The 19,201-nt window shown below is 44.5% G+C and overlaps 1 protein-coding gene across 2 annotated transcripts in view; it reads left to right on the top strand.

Annotated features, from left to right (window-relative positions):
* Positions 1-555: 555 nt before the first annotated feature.
* The window catches only part of PARD3B (par-3 family cell polarity regulator beta), a 582,805-nt gene continuing 564,159 nt past the window's right edge, over positions 556-19,201 (top strand). For both annotated transcript variants that reach the window (XM_077918269.1, XM_077918271.1), the window contains exon 1: positions 556-689. In XM_077918269.1, coding sequence (XP_077774395.1) covers positions 570-689 — 120 coding nt within the window. In that variant the 5' untranslated portion in view covers positions 556-569. The remainder of the gene's footprint in view (positions 690-19,201) is intronic.

The raw sequence follows: 19,201 nt of genomic DNA on the forward strand, positions 1-19,201 counted from the left end.
CCGTTTCCCAACTCCCTCCCAGCCGCCGCGTTTGTGCGCGCAGGAGACGGAGGCCGCCGCCACCCTCTCTCTTCCCCCTCCGTGGTGCGTGCAGCTGGCTTCCATAGGGCAGACCCAGTTTGCCTCGATCCCTCCTTCCCTTACTCTGCCTCTTTCTCTCCCTCTCCATTGGAGAACTCGCGTGTGACCTTTGTTGCCGTTGCGCTTTGCCTCAGCCTTCAGGGCTGCTTGGCCTGCCTCCATCTCCCGGGCCTGTTTCCCTCCCTCCAGCAGTTCTGGCCCTCTTTCCTTCTCTCTCTCTCTTTCTCCCCCTTCCTTAAACACCTGCTGCTGCTCAGAGGAGCTTTTAGTTTTTCTCTCTTTCTCCCCCCCACCCCATTGCCCCCCAAACAGTGAGGCTTAGGATCTGTTTTAAGAGTTGGAAAGTGAATGTTATTTTGCTCGCTTTGCTGGCAAGGCTGCCCACAACTCTCTCCCCCCCCCCATCATTTCCTTTTGAAACCCCTCGTTTTTTATAAACAACAACAACAACAACAACAGGCCTCTAAATAGGTTTTTATTTGGATGAGATGAAAGTGACGGTTTGCTTTGGCAAGACGGGGATTGTGGTTCCCTGTAAAGATGGACAGATCCCGGTTAGAGACTTAACACAGCAGGCTCTCCAGAGATACCTGAGAACCAAAGAAAAGGTAAGGAATGTTCTTTACCTGTAACAAGGCAAGGCAAAGTCGCCTCCTGTGGCTTCTGCCTGCAAGGTGATTGCATGCATCCTTCTGCTGCATGCGTGCATATTTTGAAACGGAAGCGCATTGCCAGTTGCTTGAATGGCCTTTTCATGTAGATGGTAGACTGCTGTCAAAAATGACACCACAGCGTAAGATGAGAGATGGGATTGTGATGTTCCATGTCAATTTCCCTTCATAAATGTTGCTTATAAACATATTGTCTGGTTTCCTTTAAGGGGGAAAAAAACCCTGTTGTGTTTTATGTGTGGCTGAAGTGTTTATAAAGGCAAAACGTTAGTTGCAAATAGCAATGCCAAACTTTTATTTAATTTATTTATTAGATTTATATAGCACCATCATAAGATCTCCCTGGGAGCCAATAGCAGCTCTTGGGTACAAGGAAGACAAGAGGTTGCAAATAATACTCAGAACAGCACTGCCAAATATGTTTGTATGAATTGTTACAATCGGAAGGTTAGATGTACGGCTCTATTTTGTTTACCGCTTCAGCGGGCCTTTATTCTAATTTAAGTGTCCTGGGTTTTGCAGTGCCGCTAACTTCCATGTTAACATAGCTATTTTTCTTCTTTGTTTCTGAGCTACTTACCACAGGTGACTAAAGATTCCTAAACTGAAGGGCCATAGACTTGTTAAAGTCTGCATCACTGGACTTGTCTGTCACTTTCTAGCATTCGTTATGATTTTGCCAAGCTGATGGCCAGCAAAACCAACCTCCTTGTGATGAATGATCTTAACCCAGTCTGTAGCATCTAACAGCAATTGCTATGTAGGTCCATCTCCATCCGTCTCGTTTTGAGTTCTCGCGCTGCCCCGCATTCCTGGCAACTGCTGGAAGAGAAATGGTGAAGTCACCAAAAATGGGATGGCTGAGCTCCATGTGCCTTTTAATGTTGTAGGCTGGGCAGAGAGCATTCAGCTGTAGGAAGTTGCTTTGAGTCCACCTTGCAACTGGAGAACATGCTCTGTCCCTATGCTGTTTTCCTCTTGTCATTCATACAAGACTGACTGGCAAAGCTGCTGCCTCTGGTTCCTTCTTCTGAAGATCCCAGTATGTTGGATGGTGTGAAAGTGGGTGGGTCAGAGGTAAGCCTCTGTTGTGTCTTGGCTCTGTATTTCCTATAGGAGATGGGTCGGGAAATGTATGGCCCACCAGAGGGTGTTGGACTTGGTATCCCATCAGCCCCAACCACCATAGCCAATGACTGGAGTTGTATCATCTAGACAGCTGCTGGTTCTCTATTTTTAAAGTATCTCTTTTGTTCATGGCATGTCTTACACCAAAAGGGATACATTACTACAGGGGAAACAAAATAAAAAAAATTTATTCCAGTAGCACCTTAGAGACCAACTAAGTTTGTTATTGGTATGAGCTTTCGTGTGCATTCACACTTCTTCAGATACCAAACTACACTGGTACTTCAGGATGCGAACGGGATCCGTTCTGGAGCCCCGTTCGCATCCCGAAGCGAATGTAACCCGTGTCCGTGCGACTGCGCGTGCGCGGGTCATGTTTCAGCGCTTCTGTGCATGCGCGTTATGTCATTTTGACAGTCTGCGCATGCGCACATGGTGAAACCCGGAAGTAACGTGCTCCGTTACTTCCTGGTTGCCGTGGAGCGCAACCCGAATTTGCCTAACCCGAAGCGTATTCATCCTGAGGTATGACTGTACAGGGGTCAGCAAACTTTTTCAGCAGGGGGCCGGTCCACTGTCCCTCAGATCTTGTGGGGGGCCAGACTATGTTTTGAAAAAATCATAATGAGTGAATTCCTATGCCCTACAAATAACCCAGAGATGCATTTTAAATAAAAGCACACTTTCCACTCATGTAAAAACACGAGGCAGGCCCCACAAATAACTCAGAGATGCATTTTAAATATAAGGACACTTTCCACTCATGTAAAAACACGCTGATTCCCGTACCGTCCGTGGGCCGGATTTGGAAGGCGATTGAGCCAGATCCAGCCCCTGGGCCTTAGTTTGCCTACCCATGCCTTACTACAATGAGTTGCTGGCTCTGATAAATGGAGAACCCTTCTCATTGTTAGTAGAGCAGCGAACATGTATGTCCATTGTGCGGGAAACCAGGGTTTGATTCACCAGTGGCAAGTGTTTCTTACTGGACCAGGACTATAGCTCAATGGTAGAATGCATTCTTTATGAACCATGCCAAGTCCAATGCTTGGCAAGGCTGGATGCAGAATTGTATGTTTTAGGTTTGGGACATCCATCTGCTCAATGATAGGCAATATCTATGTTGAGAATATAGGGCTAGATATACCGGACAGCTTTGTATGTTCATCTTATAGCCATACTTAAAGTAGAAGCATCACACTAATTGAAAACAAACCATGGAGTAGCAAAAAACCGATAAATTTTACATGAACAGTTCGGAGAGTCATGAGGTTTGATGGTTGGTTTTGGCCTTCCAAGTGGTTCTGCAATATGATAATAAAGTCTCCTGCCTTGATTTTTGCCACGAAACATTTGCAAACACGAATCGCCCCTCCCAGTCCTCTTCCCCCTCCACCATAATGGGCGGTCGCTATTTCAGATTGTTTATTGAGCTGCTAAACATACGTTATACTCTGCTGTGTTAAGTATGGGTATAATATAGAAGATAAAGCAGTAGGGCATAAAGGGAGTGGTGTATTTGGTAAACAGTGGTGATGGTGTGCTTATTTACTTATAGATCAGGGCAGTCCAACTTTTTATATCAAATGGGTACTTCAACATGGAACCCGCTGGCTGCACACTGCTGTGTTGTGCAGGAGTGAGGGGTCAGGCCAAAATTTGATGCTCCTCTGCAGCCCTCGTTCTGCTTTCCCAAAGCTGGGTAAGTGATGCACTGGGCTTACTTGGGAAGTAAGTACTTTGGTAGTAAGTACTTACTTTGGGAAGGGACATGGGTGGCGCTGTGGGTTAAACCACAGAGCCTAGGACTTGCCGATCAGAAGATCGGCGGTTTGAATCCCCGCGACGGGGTGAGCTCCCGTTGCTCGGTCCCTGCTCCTGCCAACCTAGCAGTTTGAAAGCACGTCAAAGTGCAAGTAGATAAATAGGTACCGCTCTGGCGGGAAGGTAAATGGCTTTTCCGTGCGCTGCTCTGGTTCGCCAGAAGCGGCTTAGTCATGCTGGCTACATGACCCGGAAGCTGTACGTCGGCTCCCTCGGCCAATAAACGAGATGAGCACCGCAACCCCAGAGTCGGCCACGACTGGACCTAATGGTCAGGGGTCCCTTTACCTTTACCTTACTTACTTTGGGAAGTAACTATTTACTTTGGAAAAGCGTTGCAAAGCTCTGGCAGAGCCCTAGAGCAGTGTTTCCCAACCTTGTGCCTCCAGCTGTTTTTGGACTACAATTCCCATCATCCCTTGCCACTGGTCTTGCTAGTCAGGGATGATGGGAGTTGTAGTTCAAAAACAGCTGGAGGCACAAGGTTGGGAAACACTGCCCTAGAGCAGGCTTCCTCAACCTCGGCCCTCCAGATGTTTTGAGACTACAATTCCCATCATCCCTGACCACTGGTCCTGCTAGCTAGGGATCGTGGGAGTTGTAGGTCAAAAACATCTGGAGGGCCGAGCTTGAGGAAGCCTGCCTTAGAGTACTCCTACATCCTGGGAAGGATGCGGGAGGACTCTAGGACCCTGTCAGATGTTTCTGAGGGCCCCAAAGAAAGGCCTTGGAGAGGGCCACATGTGGTCATTGGACTACCCTACCTTAGATGCCCCTCAGAGTCCTTGGTTCTGAAATCAATGTGTGTTTGGGCCAGTGTGGTCTTTTCCAAGCTTCTACAAATGCTTGATCAGTGCTTTCTTCCTTCTCCTTTAAAAACAAGCACATGCTGATGATGTAAATCAGGTACTCTGCAAGTGTTTCATTTTTATTGCTCTGTTAACACCATAAACCCTAGACACCTGTGTGCCGTGTGATTGATTTAGAAGAGAGCTGATTACAGACACATTTCCCTTCATGATAATGCTGCTTCACAAGCTGAGTATTCTTTCATCCACAAGATGCAACATCAGTGTAGGTGGTTGAGAAAGAGCCCTAGGAAACACTTCTAAGTTTTTTCTTCTTCCGTTGACAAGGAAATACCTTGTATTTTATGCTGATTACAATGCATTACAATTTGCGCACCAGCTATGAATTATTTGCGTGTGAAACAATGTATTGTAATCACTGTGCCTATGTTCTGAGTTCCGAAAGATATACCATAATCTCTTTCAGAACTTACCTTAGAGTTCCAGCTTTGGCGATGTGTTTAAAGTTTTGCATGAACCACCTATGAAAGAAATAGGGGGCTTGGAATAGGGGCCCGTGGTAAATGTAACTCTGTGTCAAAAGTCCAGGAAAGTACCGTATTTTTTTGCTCTATAAGACTCACTTTTCCCCTCCTAAAATGTAAGGGGAAATGTGTGTGCGTCTTATGGAGCGAATGCAGGCTGCGCAGCTATCCCAGAAGCCAGAACTGCAAGAGCAATCGCTGCTTTCACTGCGCAGCGATCCCTCTTGCTGTTCTGGCTTCTGAGATTCAGATTTTTTTTTCTTGTTTTCCTCCTCCAAAAACTATGTGCGTCTTGTGGTCTGGTGTGTCTTATAGAGTGAAAAGTACGGTAATTCTAGAGCAGGCATGTCCAACAGATCGATCGTGATCCACCACTGGTTGATTGCAGGGTGTTCCTGGTCAATCGTGGTCAATCTTTGGACCCTTAAAAATCTCTCTCCCCCCAAAAAAATCCCCCACCACACTCTGGCTCCTTACAAAAAGCTCAACAACTCTGGTCCATTCTCCAAAGACAATGGGTAGATCGCCGTCTGTTTTTTTTAAATATATACTGTGAGTAGATCGCTGTCTCTTGGGAGTAGGATGTGTCTGTTCTGGAAGAGTGGTGGGGACCTATGGCCCTTCAGATGTCTTGGGCTATAGCATCCATCAGGACGGCATCTCGATTGTCGTACTGATTGCAAATATGTGTATCCGCTTCACAAGAATCTGGGATGCAGTCTGAGTTATGTGTGGGAAGTTCCATTCAATTAAATGTCCCTCTTAAGCAATGCTTTCAGGGGAGGAAAGATGAAGATTCAGCTTCTCCTGTCTTTGATAAATGTTTGAGTTATTAGTGTATAGCATCCAAAGTGCCTGGTTATTTATCTAAGCCTAAATTGTCACCGTTAATTACGATGGTAAAACAAACAGTCAAACTTCCTCGTAAGTTTGTTTCACAAGGGAGCAAGAAGTTAGGGAATCCAAAACAAACATTCTAGAGACCTGAAAAATTCAGGTCAAACTTCTTGCGAGAGATTCTCAAAAAAAAAAAAAAAAAAAAACCTGCATTGTTCAGTATAATACAGATGGGACGTTCTCTTGTATTATCCATATGGAGACAAATTCTGAAACAGAAAAAAACAATATTAAAATGAAGCCTCTTGTCAGGTATAAGGAGGCATAGGAGAGTGAATAGTTACTGCTAGTCAGGAGCCATAAATCCCAGCTAGGAATTTTTGTATGGTGAGCCAGATCTGCCTACAGTGGTACCTCGGGTTACAGACGCTTCAGGTTACAGACTCCACTAACCCAGAAATAGTACCTCGGGTTAAGAAAGTTGCTTCAGGATGAGAACAGAAATTGTGCAGCGGCGGTGCAGCGGCAGCAGGAGGCCCCATTAGCTAAAGTGGTGCTTCAGGTTAAGAACCGTTTCAGGTTAAGAGCGGACCTCCAGATTGAATTAAGTACTTAACCTGAGGTACCACTGTACTAAATTGAAATGGTTGAATTGATCGTTTGAACTCTTGGTGTGTATGGCATGTATACCCCAAGCTGTATCTAGCTAGGAAAGGACCATTTGCAAATAAAAACTATATGGGCAGTGTTGTGCTCTTGCTACCTGTAGAGACAAATATTCGGGCATTCAGAGGCACAATGCTCACTAGCAGCCTTCCTTACATAGTCTAGATATGGGCTGCGAGCCAAAGTCTTGTGTGCGCTGATTTGTTCACCTTCATGGTCTTGACCTTCCTGAATCTCTCAGGGCCCTTTGGACTGGCACCCACAAGGGAGTTCTGGAAGTTATTACAGTGGTGCCTCGCAAGACGAAATTAATTCGTTCCGCAAGTCTCTTCGTCTTGCGAGTTTTTCGTCTTGCGATGCACGGTTTCCCATAGGAATGCATTGAAAATCAATTAATGCGTTCCTAGGGAAACCGCCTTCAGACCAGGTCCGGGGACAGTCTGTCCCCCGACCTCTTCTGAAGGCTGGGGGGGGGACAAGGGCTTTTCTTCCCACCCCCAGCATTTTAAAAAACCCCGGGACAGCGGAGGACTTCTCCGCTGTCCGGGGCGATCTTAAAATGCTGGCGGGCGGCATTTTAAAATCGCCCCGGGACAGCGGAGGACTTCTCCGCTGTCCGGGGCGATTTAAAAGCCCCTGGGAAGGCAGGCAGGGGGGAACAAAGACTTTTGCCCCCCGCCGGCCTTCAGAAGGTGTTCCTGCCCGGCCGCCCGGCTTCGGAGGAGGTCCAAGGACAGTGGGGAAGACGCGCTGCGCTTCCCTGCTGTCCCGGAGATTTCTCTATGGGCTTTCGTCTTGCGAAGGAAGCCCATAGGGAAATTCGTTTTGCGAAGCGCCTCCAAAACGGAAAACCCTTTCGTCTAGCGGGTTTTCTGTCTTGCGAGGCGTTCGTCTTGCGGGGCACCACTGTATTATGCCCTTCTTTAAATGATTTATAGTGGGGAAATAAATAATAATAATTATTATTTTATTATTTACACCCTGCCCATCTGGCTGGGTTTCCCCAACCACTCTGAGCAGCTTACAACACACACAAAATGGCAAGGCATTAGAAATTTCCTGTTACAGGGTTGCTTCCTTCAGGTGTCTTCTAAAAGTCAGATACCCCGTTCAGGACCAGGGAGTCCCCCACACCTGCCTGCCCCCTGTCTCCCAAAAACAGTAGAAAGGAAGAAGCATTAAAAGGTCATTGGCTGGGCAACATTTTTGAAGAGGTTGCTTTACTGAAATTGTTTATAAAAGGCAAAGTAGTATTATTATTTTTAATTGGGGACTGTAGGATAAACAACACATACTCTGAATTATGTATGTGAACAAATCATACAGTTATTTATAGAAGTCTTGTTTAAGCTTGTGCTATCTCCTCGCCGCCTACTTCTTTATGCTTGTATAATGTATATTTTTGCATAGTATTTATGTGACTATGAAATATTACTGCAACCAAGCACAAGTGCTTTCCTCTAGCGCATATTGCGTGGGCATGTACGTGGATGGCACCTTTGATTTGGATCCCAGTCAATAACTTGTTTTCACAAACTGCATGGTGAGGTGGGCTGGAGAAGACTTTGCTCCTACTGCCCACACCTCCCTTAGGTAGGCTTCCTCCATGCTTGTGAGAGACCAAAACAGACAACAAAACAAAGTGATAGTCACAATTTGGAAACATAATGCTGCCAAACCTGGAGGAGGCTGGTTATATTTAGCCAGTCTTTCCAGACTTTGTCAAAACAGAGTGCCTTTGTAAGACTGATAGCCTTGTTTCTAACAGGGTTATTTTTTTAAAAAAAACACAATGTTGCTGAAAAGTGACGTTTCCTCATCACTGCCCTGTAATAATTCCAGTCTCAAAAGAGCATCTGCAATGCTGGTGCTTAATGAAGTTCTTTATGCACAGATGTATGTGCATGACGGTGTGATAGCTCAGTTGCTGGAGCATGGAGACTCTTAATCTCAGGGTCAGGGCCATCTTAAGCATATCCTGCGCTGTGGTGCAAAGATCCCTCCGGTGCCCCACCCCCCGTTTCCCAGAGTTGTCAACCTTTTCCCAAGCCTCTGCGGGGATCGCTCTCTTCCAACCACAGACCCTAGGGCTTGCCGATCAGAAGGTCGGCGGTTCGAATCCCCGTGACAGAGTGAGCTCCCGTTGCTTGGTCCCTGCTCCTGCCAACCTAGCAGTTCGAAAGCACATCAAAGTGCAAGTAGATAAATAGGAACCGCTCCGGCGGGAAGGTAAACGGCGTTTCTGTGCGCTGCTCTGCTTCGCCAGAAGCGGCTTAGTCATGCTGGCCACATGACCCGGAAGCTATACGCCGGCTCCCTCGGCCAATAAAGCGAGATGAGTGCCACAACCCCAGAGTCGGCCATGACTGGACTTAGCGGTCAGAGGTCCCTTTACTTTTACCTTACAGTCCCCTAAATGAAAGACTGAGTTGCCATTTTGGGGCCAGATGCCTCAAAAGTCAAATTTGTAATATGTCTTTTGGGTTCCTGAAATTCATTCCGATTGTGCAGATGAAATATAGCTGATAGAATTCTACAGGATGTGTAGCTCGTGTGTGAAAGCAGTCGAGATCCAAGGATCCCCAGGCATGCACCTCCAGATGGTGGAGATGTCAAGTGCCATCTTGGCACCCAGACATCTTGCTTCCCACACGCTTGGTTGATTATCGAAAGTTGTCGATAATGGATAATTTTAAAAAAAGTTCAATCACAAGGATGTTAAACTGGTATGGTGCCACACATCAACCCTGTGGGTACTATATCTTTCCTGTGACTAAAAAAAATATGTTTTCTTCAGAGCCCTTATCTCTAGTAGTCTGATCTCAAAACTATCAGAAATCCTGTATTCATGGTTTAGTGTTTTGTTTTTGTTTTTTTAAAAAAGAAATTAGAGTTGCTCTACAACCTGTAATCCAATTAGAGAGACGTCACACACCCAGCAGAGTTAATGCTGCGTGAATGTAGTTTGTAACTGATTTTGTAAGCGTTTAAAAGAAAATAAGATGATTAGCAGTAGTTAACATGGATTTTTTTTTCAAAAACAAATGCCAAAACAACCTAGTTTTCTTTTCTTTTCTTTTCTTTTTGGCAGAGTAACTTTTTCCCAGTGGGAATACAAATCAGTTAACTGTTACCAACCAGCAGAAGTAAGCAGGTTGTCCCTGACTCCCTCCTAGGTGAAGAAGAGTTTGGATTTGATATCCCGCCTTTCACTCCCTTTAAGGAGTCTCAAAGCGGCTAACATTCTCCTTTCCCTTCCTCCACCACAACAAACACTCTGTGAGGAGAATGGGGCTGAGAGACTTCAGAGAAGTGTGACTGGTCCAAGGTCACCCAGCAGCTGCATGTGGAGGAGCAGAGACGCAAACCCGGTTCCCCAGATTACGAGACTACCTTTCTTAACCACTACACCACACTGGCTCTCAGGTGTAACCCTGAGGTGTGGCCCTTTAATTACGTATAAAGAAGTAGGACTTGGAACTGCAACTGTTCAGTGAGGTTTTCTGCTTAGACGGCTTCTGGGTGTTTGCCTTTGCATCTTGGGATTTCCTGTGGGGCTCAATTAAGAATTTAGTCTCAAGAATTTAGTCCTTGCAAGAGACAAAACTTGCTGCTGGTATTGGAAGAGAAGGAATAACTGTGCATCAGGACTAGTTCAATAAAACTATGCTTTTGCTTCTAATGGTGTCATTTCCTATTCTGGGCCTCCGATAGATTGATGGATAATGCAAATACCTTTACAGGCGACTCCCCACTTATGCAGGTGTTTCTTCCTGGTGCCCTGTGCGCATGAGTGAAATGCACGTAAGCGGGGAGCACCCTAGAGAATTTGCGTGGTCCATGAAGATACCCTCCCCACAGCTGGAGGTTCAGTAGGGCTTTGCTTTGGCTGCTCAGCTTCCCCGTTGAACGGTTGATGCACAGGTTAGTGGGGCAGCAGTAGCTGCTTTCCCCCATGCCAGCTGTTAGGCGGGGAGGCTGCACAGCCAAAACAAAGCCCTACTGTGCCTCTGGTCTCTTTGGCACCCTCTTTGGACTCTGGGAGGGTCTTTCTGCAAGCCAGAAGGACTTTCCAGCTCTCTCCTGCTGCTTCTGTTTTCCCGGTGCTGCGTGTGTGCATGGTCGCACACCAGTCGATCACATGCAAGAGGGGAGTTGCCTGTACTTGACTTTGTTGTTGTTTAGTCATTTAGTCGTGTCCGACTCTCCGTGACCCCATGGACCAGAGCATGCCAGGCCCTCCTGTCTTCCACTGCCTCCCACAGTTTGGTCAAACTCATGCTGGTAGCTTCAAGAACACTATTCAACCATCTCGTCCTCTGTCGTCCCCTTCTCCTTGTGCCCTCCATCTTTCCCAACATCAGAGTCTTTTCCAGGGAGTCTTCTCTTCTCATGAGGTGGCCAAAGTATTGGAGCCTCAGCTTCACGATCTGTCCTTCCAGTGAGCACTCAGGGCTGATTTCCTTCAGAATGGATCGGTTTGATCTTCTTGCAGTCCATGGAACTCTCAAGAGTCTCCTCCAGCACCATAATTCAATAGCATCAATTCTTCGGCGATCAGCCTTCTTTATGGTCCAGCTCTCACTTCCAGCTCTCACTTCCATACATCACTAGTACTTGACTTAGTTGCCTCTAAATCTGCTTCCACACTGGCTTGTAGACTGAACCCTGAGGAAGGTAAGGGAAAGAACACAGGTAAAGTTAGATTAGTGCAAAAAGTTAATTAATGAGACAGGTGAGATGGTGTGGCTTGGCAGTTCCGAAACTCCCATTGTTCTAGGCTCATTTTGCGGCATGGCATTTCATGAAGGCAAGCAGTTTCTGAGCTCGGCACAGTACTGCACCAAAGATTTCAGATTAAAACTGCTGAGTGGAAGGAAAGGAGGACCATTTTCTGCCTCCCCACTTCCAGCTACTCTCTGAAGATGGGAGAAGAGATCCTCTTAAGAATATTAGGGGGATGGGCAGGGGAAGGACTAGACCGTGTGAAAAATGACCGTAATATTTTAGCTGCAGTTCATTCATTTTCAGCTTTGTATTCTTTGTTATTAAAAAAAGTGTGCCTGGACATTCTGTTGTGCCCATAACCTCAGTTTAAGGTGCCATTTAGCTCCTAACTTTCATATATCAGTTTCTAACACCTGAGCCATATAATTCTAACCTATTTTATATATGAACCCTGCCCAGCGGCATAACTATGCTTGGTTACTGCCAGCAAGCTATAATCTGAAGCCATGGTTTGGTGTAGGCTTATGAATCTTGGCTTGCCATTATGTTTGAATCCTGCACCCTTTCTGGTTTGCCTTCCCTGTTTCCACTCTGCCAGTGCTCCCCAAGCTACAAAGGTGTTAGACAAGAACAACTGGAAGCAAATGGAGACTCTGGGGAAACAAGACATGGTTTGTTTCAAAATCCGTGGGACAAATTTTGGCTAGCTTGTGGTTATCAAATGCACTGTGGCTTAGCATAATGTGTGGACCAGGGACTGAATTTGGAGAAACTGAACAGTACATAAAGGACTTGGATAGTTAGATCATTTTGCTGCAAAAAAGAAGTGAACTAGACTAAATGAGAATATTTATGAAAATAAGCATACAGTGGTACCTCGGGTTACATACGCTTCAGGTTACATACTCCGCTAACCCAGAAATAGTGCTTCAGGTTAAGAACTTTGCTTCAGGATGAGAACAGAAATTGTCCTCCGGCGTCGTGGCAGCAGCAGGAGGCCCCATTAGCTAAAGTGGTGCTTCAGGTTAAGAACAGTTTCAGGTTAAGTACGGACCTCCGGAACGAATTAAGTACTTAACCGGAGGTACCACTGTACTGCAACTGACTTCCCCTGACCATTTCCGTTGTTGACCAAAGGAATGGATGGAGGTGATTGTCCTATTCCTGCTGCTTTTGGGGTGTGGAGGTTAAATCACCAAATGAGATGTATATTCTATGATACCCACATGTTTCCTGCAATATCACCCTCTTTCCCAGTTTGAGCAGAGCCACTTATATGGGGTCTTTCAATAAACGAGAGGTGAGGAAGATGTCAGGAGTCAGGACACACAAGATGTTAATTCTGTGCTAAATTCTGGGTTAGTTTTCTGGTTACTTTGACCTCTGTTTGGTCTTGGACATTGTTTCCCCATGATTAGGCATTTCTTTTTAAGAAGCAAAGCGTAGCTGCTAAACCAGTGTGGTATATTGCATTTGTTAAGAGAGGAAGGTGAAATTAATTCTTGTAACAACCAGGGTTGGTCTATAGTGATTTCCTTCAGTTGTGCTTCCATGCTTGGATGAAGACAGTTATTTCTAATTTTCCCAGTGAGTAGGATTATCTGTGTTCTTGTAGCATCAGAAACCGGAGGCGGAGTTTTTAGATGCAACTTATTCAGACATGTTCAAGATTATACTGTCTCATACCCAACTAAATATTAATTTATCCTTTATGGATCAGAGTTCATTAACAACCCTCTAATTTGCCCTTGCATCAATATGTTTTCTTGAATAGAAAATCTTAATTAAGCTGTACAGCATTAAAGTTCGTTCACCATGACAAGCATATTAATAAGCTCAAGTATCACTTCTTGCAACAGCTCCTCATGTTTTTGTGGGAGTTGCTGGTGATTGCTTGCCAGGTTAAGGAAAGAACCCTTTTCACAGTATGAATTTTATTATTTACTTTTTTATTGTATGTGTGAATTGCCCCATAGAAAACTTCTCTGGGCAATGAACAATTAAAACAATTTTAAAATAATAAAATCCAACAAAATACTAGCCATTAATTGGCACAACAACAACTATGAAAGCACAACTACCGGTGACAATGTGAAAAGTAAAATAAATTCTGTTGTAATCCTAAAATGACAGAATCGTAAAACATCCTTGCAGAGCTAAAGCCACACACTAGTCACGAAATGTGGGGTTTAAGATGTTAATACAGTTCTAAACCAGCTTGGAGCATGGTGTTAAATAAAATAAAGAAGGTATTTGCCAGATGCTGAAAAGAGTATACTGTCAGTTCCAGGCAGACTTCTCTGGGGAAGGAATCCTATGACTGAGGGCATCACTGATGTTCCCTCTTTCTGTCTCAGATTGAGGGGCCATCCAAAAGTGGGAGGCTCAGCTGATGATTTTTCAGTATACCTGAAGGGGCGTCTCCACCCCCATCGTTCAGCCTGGACACTGAGATCCAGCACCGAGGGCCTTCTGGCGGTTCCCTGACTGCGAGAAGCCAAGTTACAGGGAACCAGGCAGAGGGCCTTCTCGGTAGTGGCACCCGCCCTGTGGAACGCCCTCCCACCAGATGTCAGAGAGAACAACAACTAACAGACTTTTAGAAGACATCTGAAGACAGCCCTGTTTAGGGAAGCTTTTAATGTTTGATGGATTATTGTATTTTAATATTTTGTTGGAAGCCGCTCAGAGTGGCTGGGGAAGCCCAGCCAGATGGGCGGGGTATAAATAATAAATTTATTATTATTATTATTATTATTATTATTATTATTATTATTATTATTATATTTTATTTTGGGGCCCAGAGATGTGTGTTTGTATAGGGAGAGGGGCAATCCTTCAGGTACCCCAAGTCCTAAAGTGGTGCAGAACCTGAGGTTGAAGCCATCGTTTTACAGTGAACCTAGACATGGACCTAGCCAATGGAGGGAATAAAGCACTGGTGTAATGTGTACATATAGCACCAGGACTCAAGTAGAAATCTTGCTGCCGTATTCTTCACAGATTGTAGTTATGGATGGTCTTTAAAGGCATATTCAACACATTACAGTGGTACCTCTGGTTATGGACTTAATTCGTTCCAGAGGTCCGTTCTTAACCTGAAACTGTTCTTAACCTGAAGCACCACTTTAGATAATTGGGGGGGGGGGCCTCCCGCTGCCACCGCGCCACCGGAGCACGATTTCTGTTCTCATCCTGAAGCAAAGTTCTTAACCCAAGGTAATATTTCTGGATTAGCGGAGTCTGTAACCTGAAGCGTACGTAACCTGAAGCATATGTAACCCGAGGTACCACTGTACAGTCTTGGGGGGGGGGGTTACCAGTGCATGGATTGCTGAGACGGTGATATCACTGTCAAGGAAAAGTCATAGTTGGCATACGAGTCAGAGCTGAGAAAAATCTATAGAGACTATAGTCCCATAAATGAAAGACTTTGTCCCATAATATTGAATGAGAAAGACGTACGGCTATATCCCCCCCCCCCCCCGCCCAAAATAGAATTATACCGCAAAATGATCTCATGGATTTCAAACCCAGAATTCCTCATATGTTATTTGGTAAACCACAGTGATTTCCTCGGTTTACTTTGGTGGCATACACCCCCCATCCCCCCTCTTAATAACTACTTTGGTTTCCCCAAATTCTTGCTGACATGGATGTCAGTGTTTTGACTTCTGCTGAGATCCTTCGTTGCTCTAGTCATCTGCAAAAGCGTTTTGTCCCTGGCAGAGCTATCCCGCTTACTTGCTTGAGAGTAAAAACTTACTCTCTCTTACTTGTTGAGAGAACCTTTTCCCCTTGTTTCTTCAGTGTAAAATTGGCCTAGGAGGCTTCTACGCCTTGTAGATAGGACGTCACTGCCATAGTAGATCTTATGCTGGTTGGTTGCAGTGCCCTGAATGGTGACATTGCTAATGATGAGATCCATTATCCTGTGCACTGCTGTGCTGGCAGAATGGCTCATAAGGCGCTCTTCTCTGTGGGTTTAAAATCGGTCTTATTTATTTCTGCACAAAGTGCATCAACCAGAAATCAGCTTTGATCTAAAGTTTCCCCAGGGATAGGAAGAGTGGCTAAGGAATATTCATGTTGAGTGACAACAATAATTACTGGAAGAACCATTAAAAAAAGACCATGCATTGATTGCATTATTCCTGTGCGCCAGCGGGAATATGTTACAAAATAGCTGGCAGAATTACTATTATTACTCCCAGTTTTGTAAAATGCTAAAGCCATCTATGTGTGTGTGTGTGCGCGCGTGTGTGTGTAATATAAACATATAATATATGTATAATAAAAATGTGCCTGTATTTTAACTCCTGTGGCTTGCATTGGTAAATAAAGTGCTGGACCTTAATTTAGATGCATATTGTGTGTCTCTGTGTTAAAATTATACCTTATAATTTGGAGAAGGTAAACCTGTTGATGAATTGTCTGCTTTATTATGATCCTGAAAGATTTTTTTTTTTAATGGCTGTGGCTTCGAAATTAGCATATTATTAAGTAGAGCCCAACCTCTGACCTTTCATCTTTTAACAGTTTGAGTAGATAATGTGAAGAATACTCTCTCATTTCTAGATGGCTGCATCCTTGAGACTCCTTTTTATTTAGCCATTGTTCAAACGTGAACACTGCAATGATTGTGTGTGTCCTCCCCCGTTCTTTTGTGAGCTGTGCAGAACCTTTTGTATGCTGGTTTTAGATTGACTGACTGCTTGATTCGTCAAATAAATCTGGAACAATGGGTGCCACCTTGATAGTGTCACGAAATACATTCTGCAAAGTTGTTAAGGTTCATGAACAAATTCAATCGGGGGGTGGTTGGTTGTCTTTAATTCAGTAATGACAGCTTTGTATATCTTTTCCTGGAGCCTGGATTTCTTGTGTTTGACAACTGGCATCCTGAAAACATATTAATGGCTCTGATTATTTCAAATACTGAGAAAGAACTAAGGTGGATTTATTGCTAAACGCCATATACTTAATGATACCCCTTTAACAAAGTAGCCTTGAGATGTTTTAAGCAACGTTGATTATCTTATATGGAATTTAGATTGCTAGCGGACTCAGTTTTTGCTTACCTCTAGCTCCATTTCATTAGGAGTTGTCCAGTGAAATAAGACAAGTGTTGGATTTTTTTTTACTATGTATGCAGTGATATCAAACATGTAATGAAGTTTGAACAGTGCCGGATTTACGTATAAGCTAAACAAGCTATAGCTTAGGTTCCCACTCTCTTAAGGTAAAGGTAAAGGAACCCCTGACCATTAGGTCCAGTCATGACCGACTCTGGGGTTGCGGTGCTCATCTCGCTTTACTGGCCAAGGGAGCCGATGTACAGCTTCTGGGTCATGTGGCCAGCATGACTAAGCCGCTTCTGGCGAACCAGAGAAGCGCTAGGAAACGCTGTTTACCTTCCCGCCAGAGCAGCACCTGTTTATCTACTAGCACTTTGGCGTGCTTTCGAACTGCTAGGTTGGCAGGAGCAGGGACCGAGCAATGGGAGCTTACCCCATCACGGGGATTCGAACCACCGACCTTCTGATCGGCAAGTCCTAGGCTCTGTGGTTTAACCCACAGCGCCACCCGCATCATCCCCACTCTCTTGGCCCCCCCCCATTTTTTTTAAAAGAAAAAACACCTGCATGTCCATTTTCAAAATATAAGATAAAAAACAAATAAAATAAACCCTACATACAGCAACAGTGTTTTGTGTTGTGTAAGCTCCCATGATATAAGTAATGGGCCCCGCCTGCTGGCCTGCTCTCTAAAATATCACTGGTTTGCTCATTTCTATATATAGGGTGCCTACATTCTGCATGTGCAAATGGCTTTAAATACCTATTAGATCCATAAATTACCATATAGCATATATTCAACACAAAAAACACTGACAATTTGTTGTTGACAATGGACAGCTGGACATATAAAGGGCCCCATTACCTTCAGTAGCTGAGGGCCTCAACAAACCTAAATCTGGCCCTGAGTTTGAGCTAGTAGTGGCAATCACTCTTCCTTCTCTAAGGGTGGAGACCTGTTTGGATGAACCTCCCGTGGGGATGGATGGAACTTGATGTGCTCCTGAAGGCTCTGGGAGATTATCCAGTGAAGAAAGCTATAGGGTTATATTATAGAGGAAGACTAGAGGAGAAGTGGGGCAAGTCTTGCTCAGAAGCTGACCAAACAATGACATGGATTGCTGACTTGGTACTGGACAAAGTTCAAGGTGTTACTCTTGGTATATAAGTCCTTAGCAATTTGAGAATACTTCACTTGCACTATTGGCTTGTCCCATATATGCCTGCTTGACTACAAAATGCTTGTTGTGCACTTGAAAGAAATTGATATTTTAGTGTGCCAACCTCTATACTTCAGAACTTTCTGCCTGTTGTCCTCATAATCTGGTGAACTGGGTTCGAGTCTCCGCTCCTCCACATGCAGCTGCTGGGTGACCTTGGGCTAGTCACACTTCTCTGAAGTCTCTCAGCCTCACTCACCTCACAGAGTGTTTGTTGTGGGGGAGGAAGGGAAAGGAGATTGTTAGCCGCTTTGAGACTCCTGAAGGGGTGTGAAAGGCAGGATATCAAATCCAAACTCCTCCTCCTCCTCCTCCTCCTCCTCCTCCTCCTCCTCTTCTTCTTCTTCTTCACCACTGTACTCTCATTGGTGCATGCTTAATTTTTATTTTTATTTTGTTCAAGCAGGTCTGTCCAGAAACATAGATGTTGTTCATGTTTTAATCTCTTTGTTAGTGTTAGTTATCTTTTGCATGTTTTTAATCACTTGTTTATAAGTGTTCTTATTGATAATTTTAATTATTTATTGTAAACCACCTAGAGATTTTTATTCGCCATCAAGCAGTATATAAACTTTTATGAATAATAAATTTTAAATAGGCATGTGATGTTGGCTTCTGAATCAGCTGTCATGCTTTAAAGTACGTGGGCACATCTTCTTCTTCTTTGGCGATCACTCGTAGCAAAGTAAGATTGTCTTCCATAAACATGGTTTTAACAGTGAGTCCGTAAGTGACTGTGGAGGCCAATTCTGGATCCACACATCCTTCCACGGTGGGGACATTGGTTTCCGGGTGGGAGTTGATCACGGTGAGGGTTTGCCAAGTGTGCCTTCCTCTTAGCACGTTTCTCCCTTGTGTCCTGAGTTCGAGTGTCTTCAAAGCCCATGGCACCTTTGGTAAAGGCTGTTCTCCAATTGGAGCGCTTGCAGGCAAGTGTTTCCCAATTGTTGGTGTTTATACTACATTTTTAAAAATAGGCCTTGAGACAGTCTTTAAACCTCTTTTGTTGACCACCAGTATTACGCTTTCCATTTTTAAGTTCAGAATAGAGTACCTGGGCACATAGAGAGAGCAGGGAACTATGAACACACCTTTAGCCATTGTGACATTTATTCACACTTTCAAAAAATGGTATGCAATACATTCAAATGCATAATTGTACAACAGCAAAATCCCACCGACTTCAAGTTGGAACTTAGATGTCTTGAAGCCAACTGAGATCAAAGAGGCTCCAAAGGGGTCCATGATCCATTTCAGGAAGGATAAGGCATCAGTGGCTACTCAGGGTGATGAGACCACATCTCCCTTGATTGTAAAGGGAAGAGAGATGTTGCTGAAAGAAACCCAGTTTAGACAAGTGTTTGCAAACCGTGAAATTAATGTATCCAAATACTATAATCCGCTACATGTAGCAGATCGTGTTGTGTAAATACAGTGGTACCTTGGTTCTCAAACGCCTTGGTACTCAAACAACTTGGAACCCAAACACTGCAAACCTGGAAGGATGAATTCCGGTTTACAAACTTTTTTTGGAAGCCGAACATGCTCCATTTTGAGTGTTACGCTTCCGATTTGAGTGCCACACTTTGAGTGTTACGCTGAGGTCTGTCTGTTTTTGTTATTTATTTTGCATTT

The sequence above is a fragment of the Podarcis muralis genome, chromosome 1 (assembly GCF_964188315.1).
Source record: "Podarcis muralis chromosome 1, rPodMur119.hap1.1, whole genome shotgun sequence".
In the NCBI taxonomy this organism is placed as follows: domain Eukaryota; kingdom Metazoa; phylum Chordata; class Lepidosauria; order Squamata; family Lacertidae; genus Podarcis; species Podarcis muralis.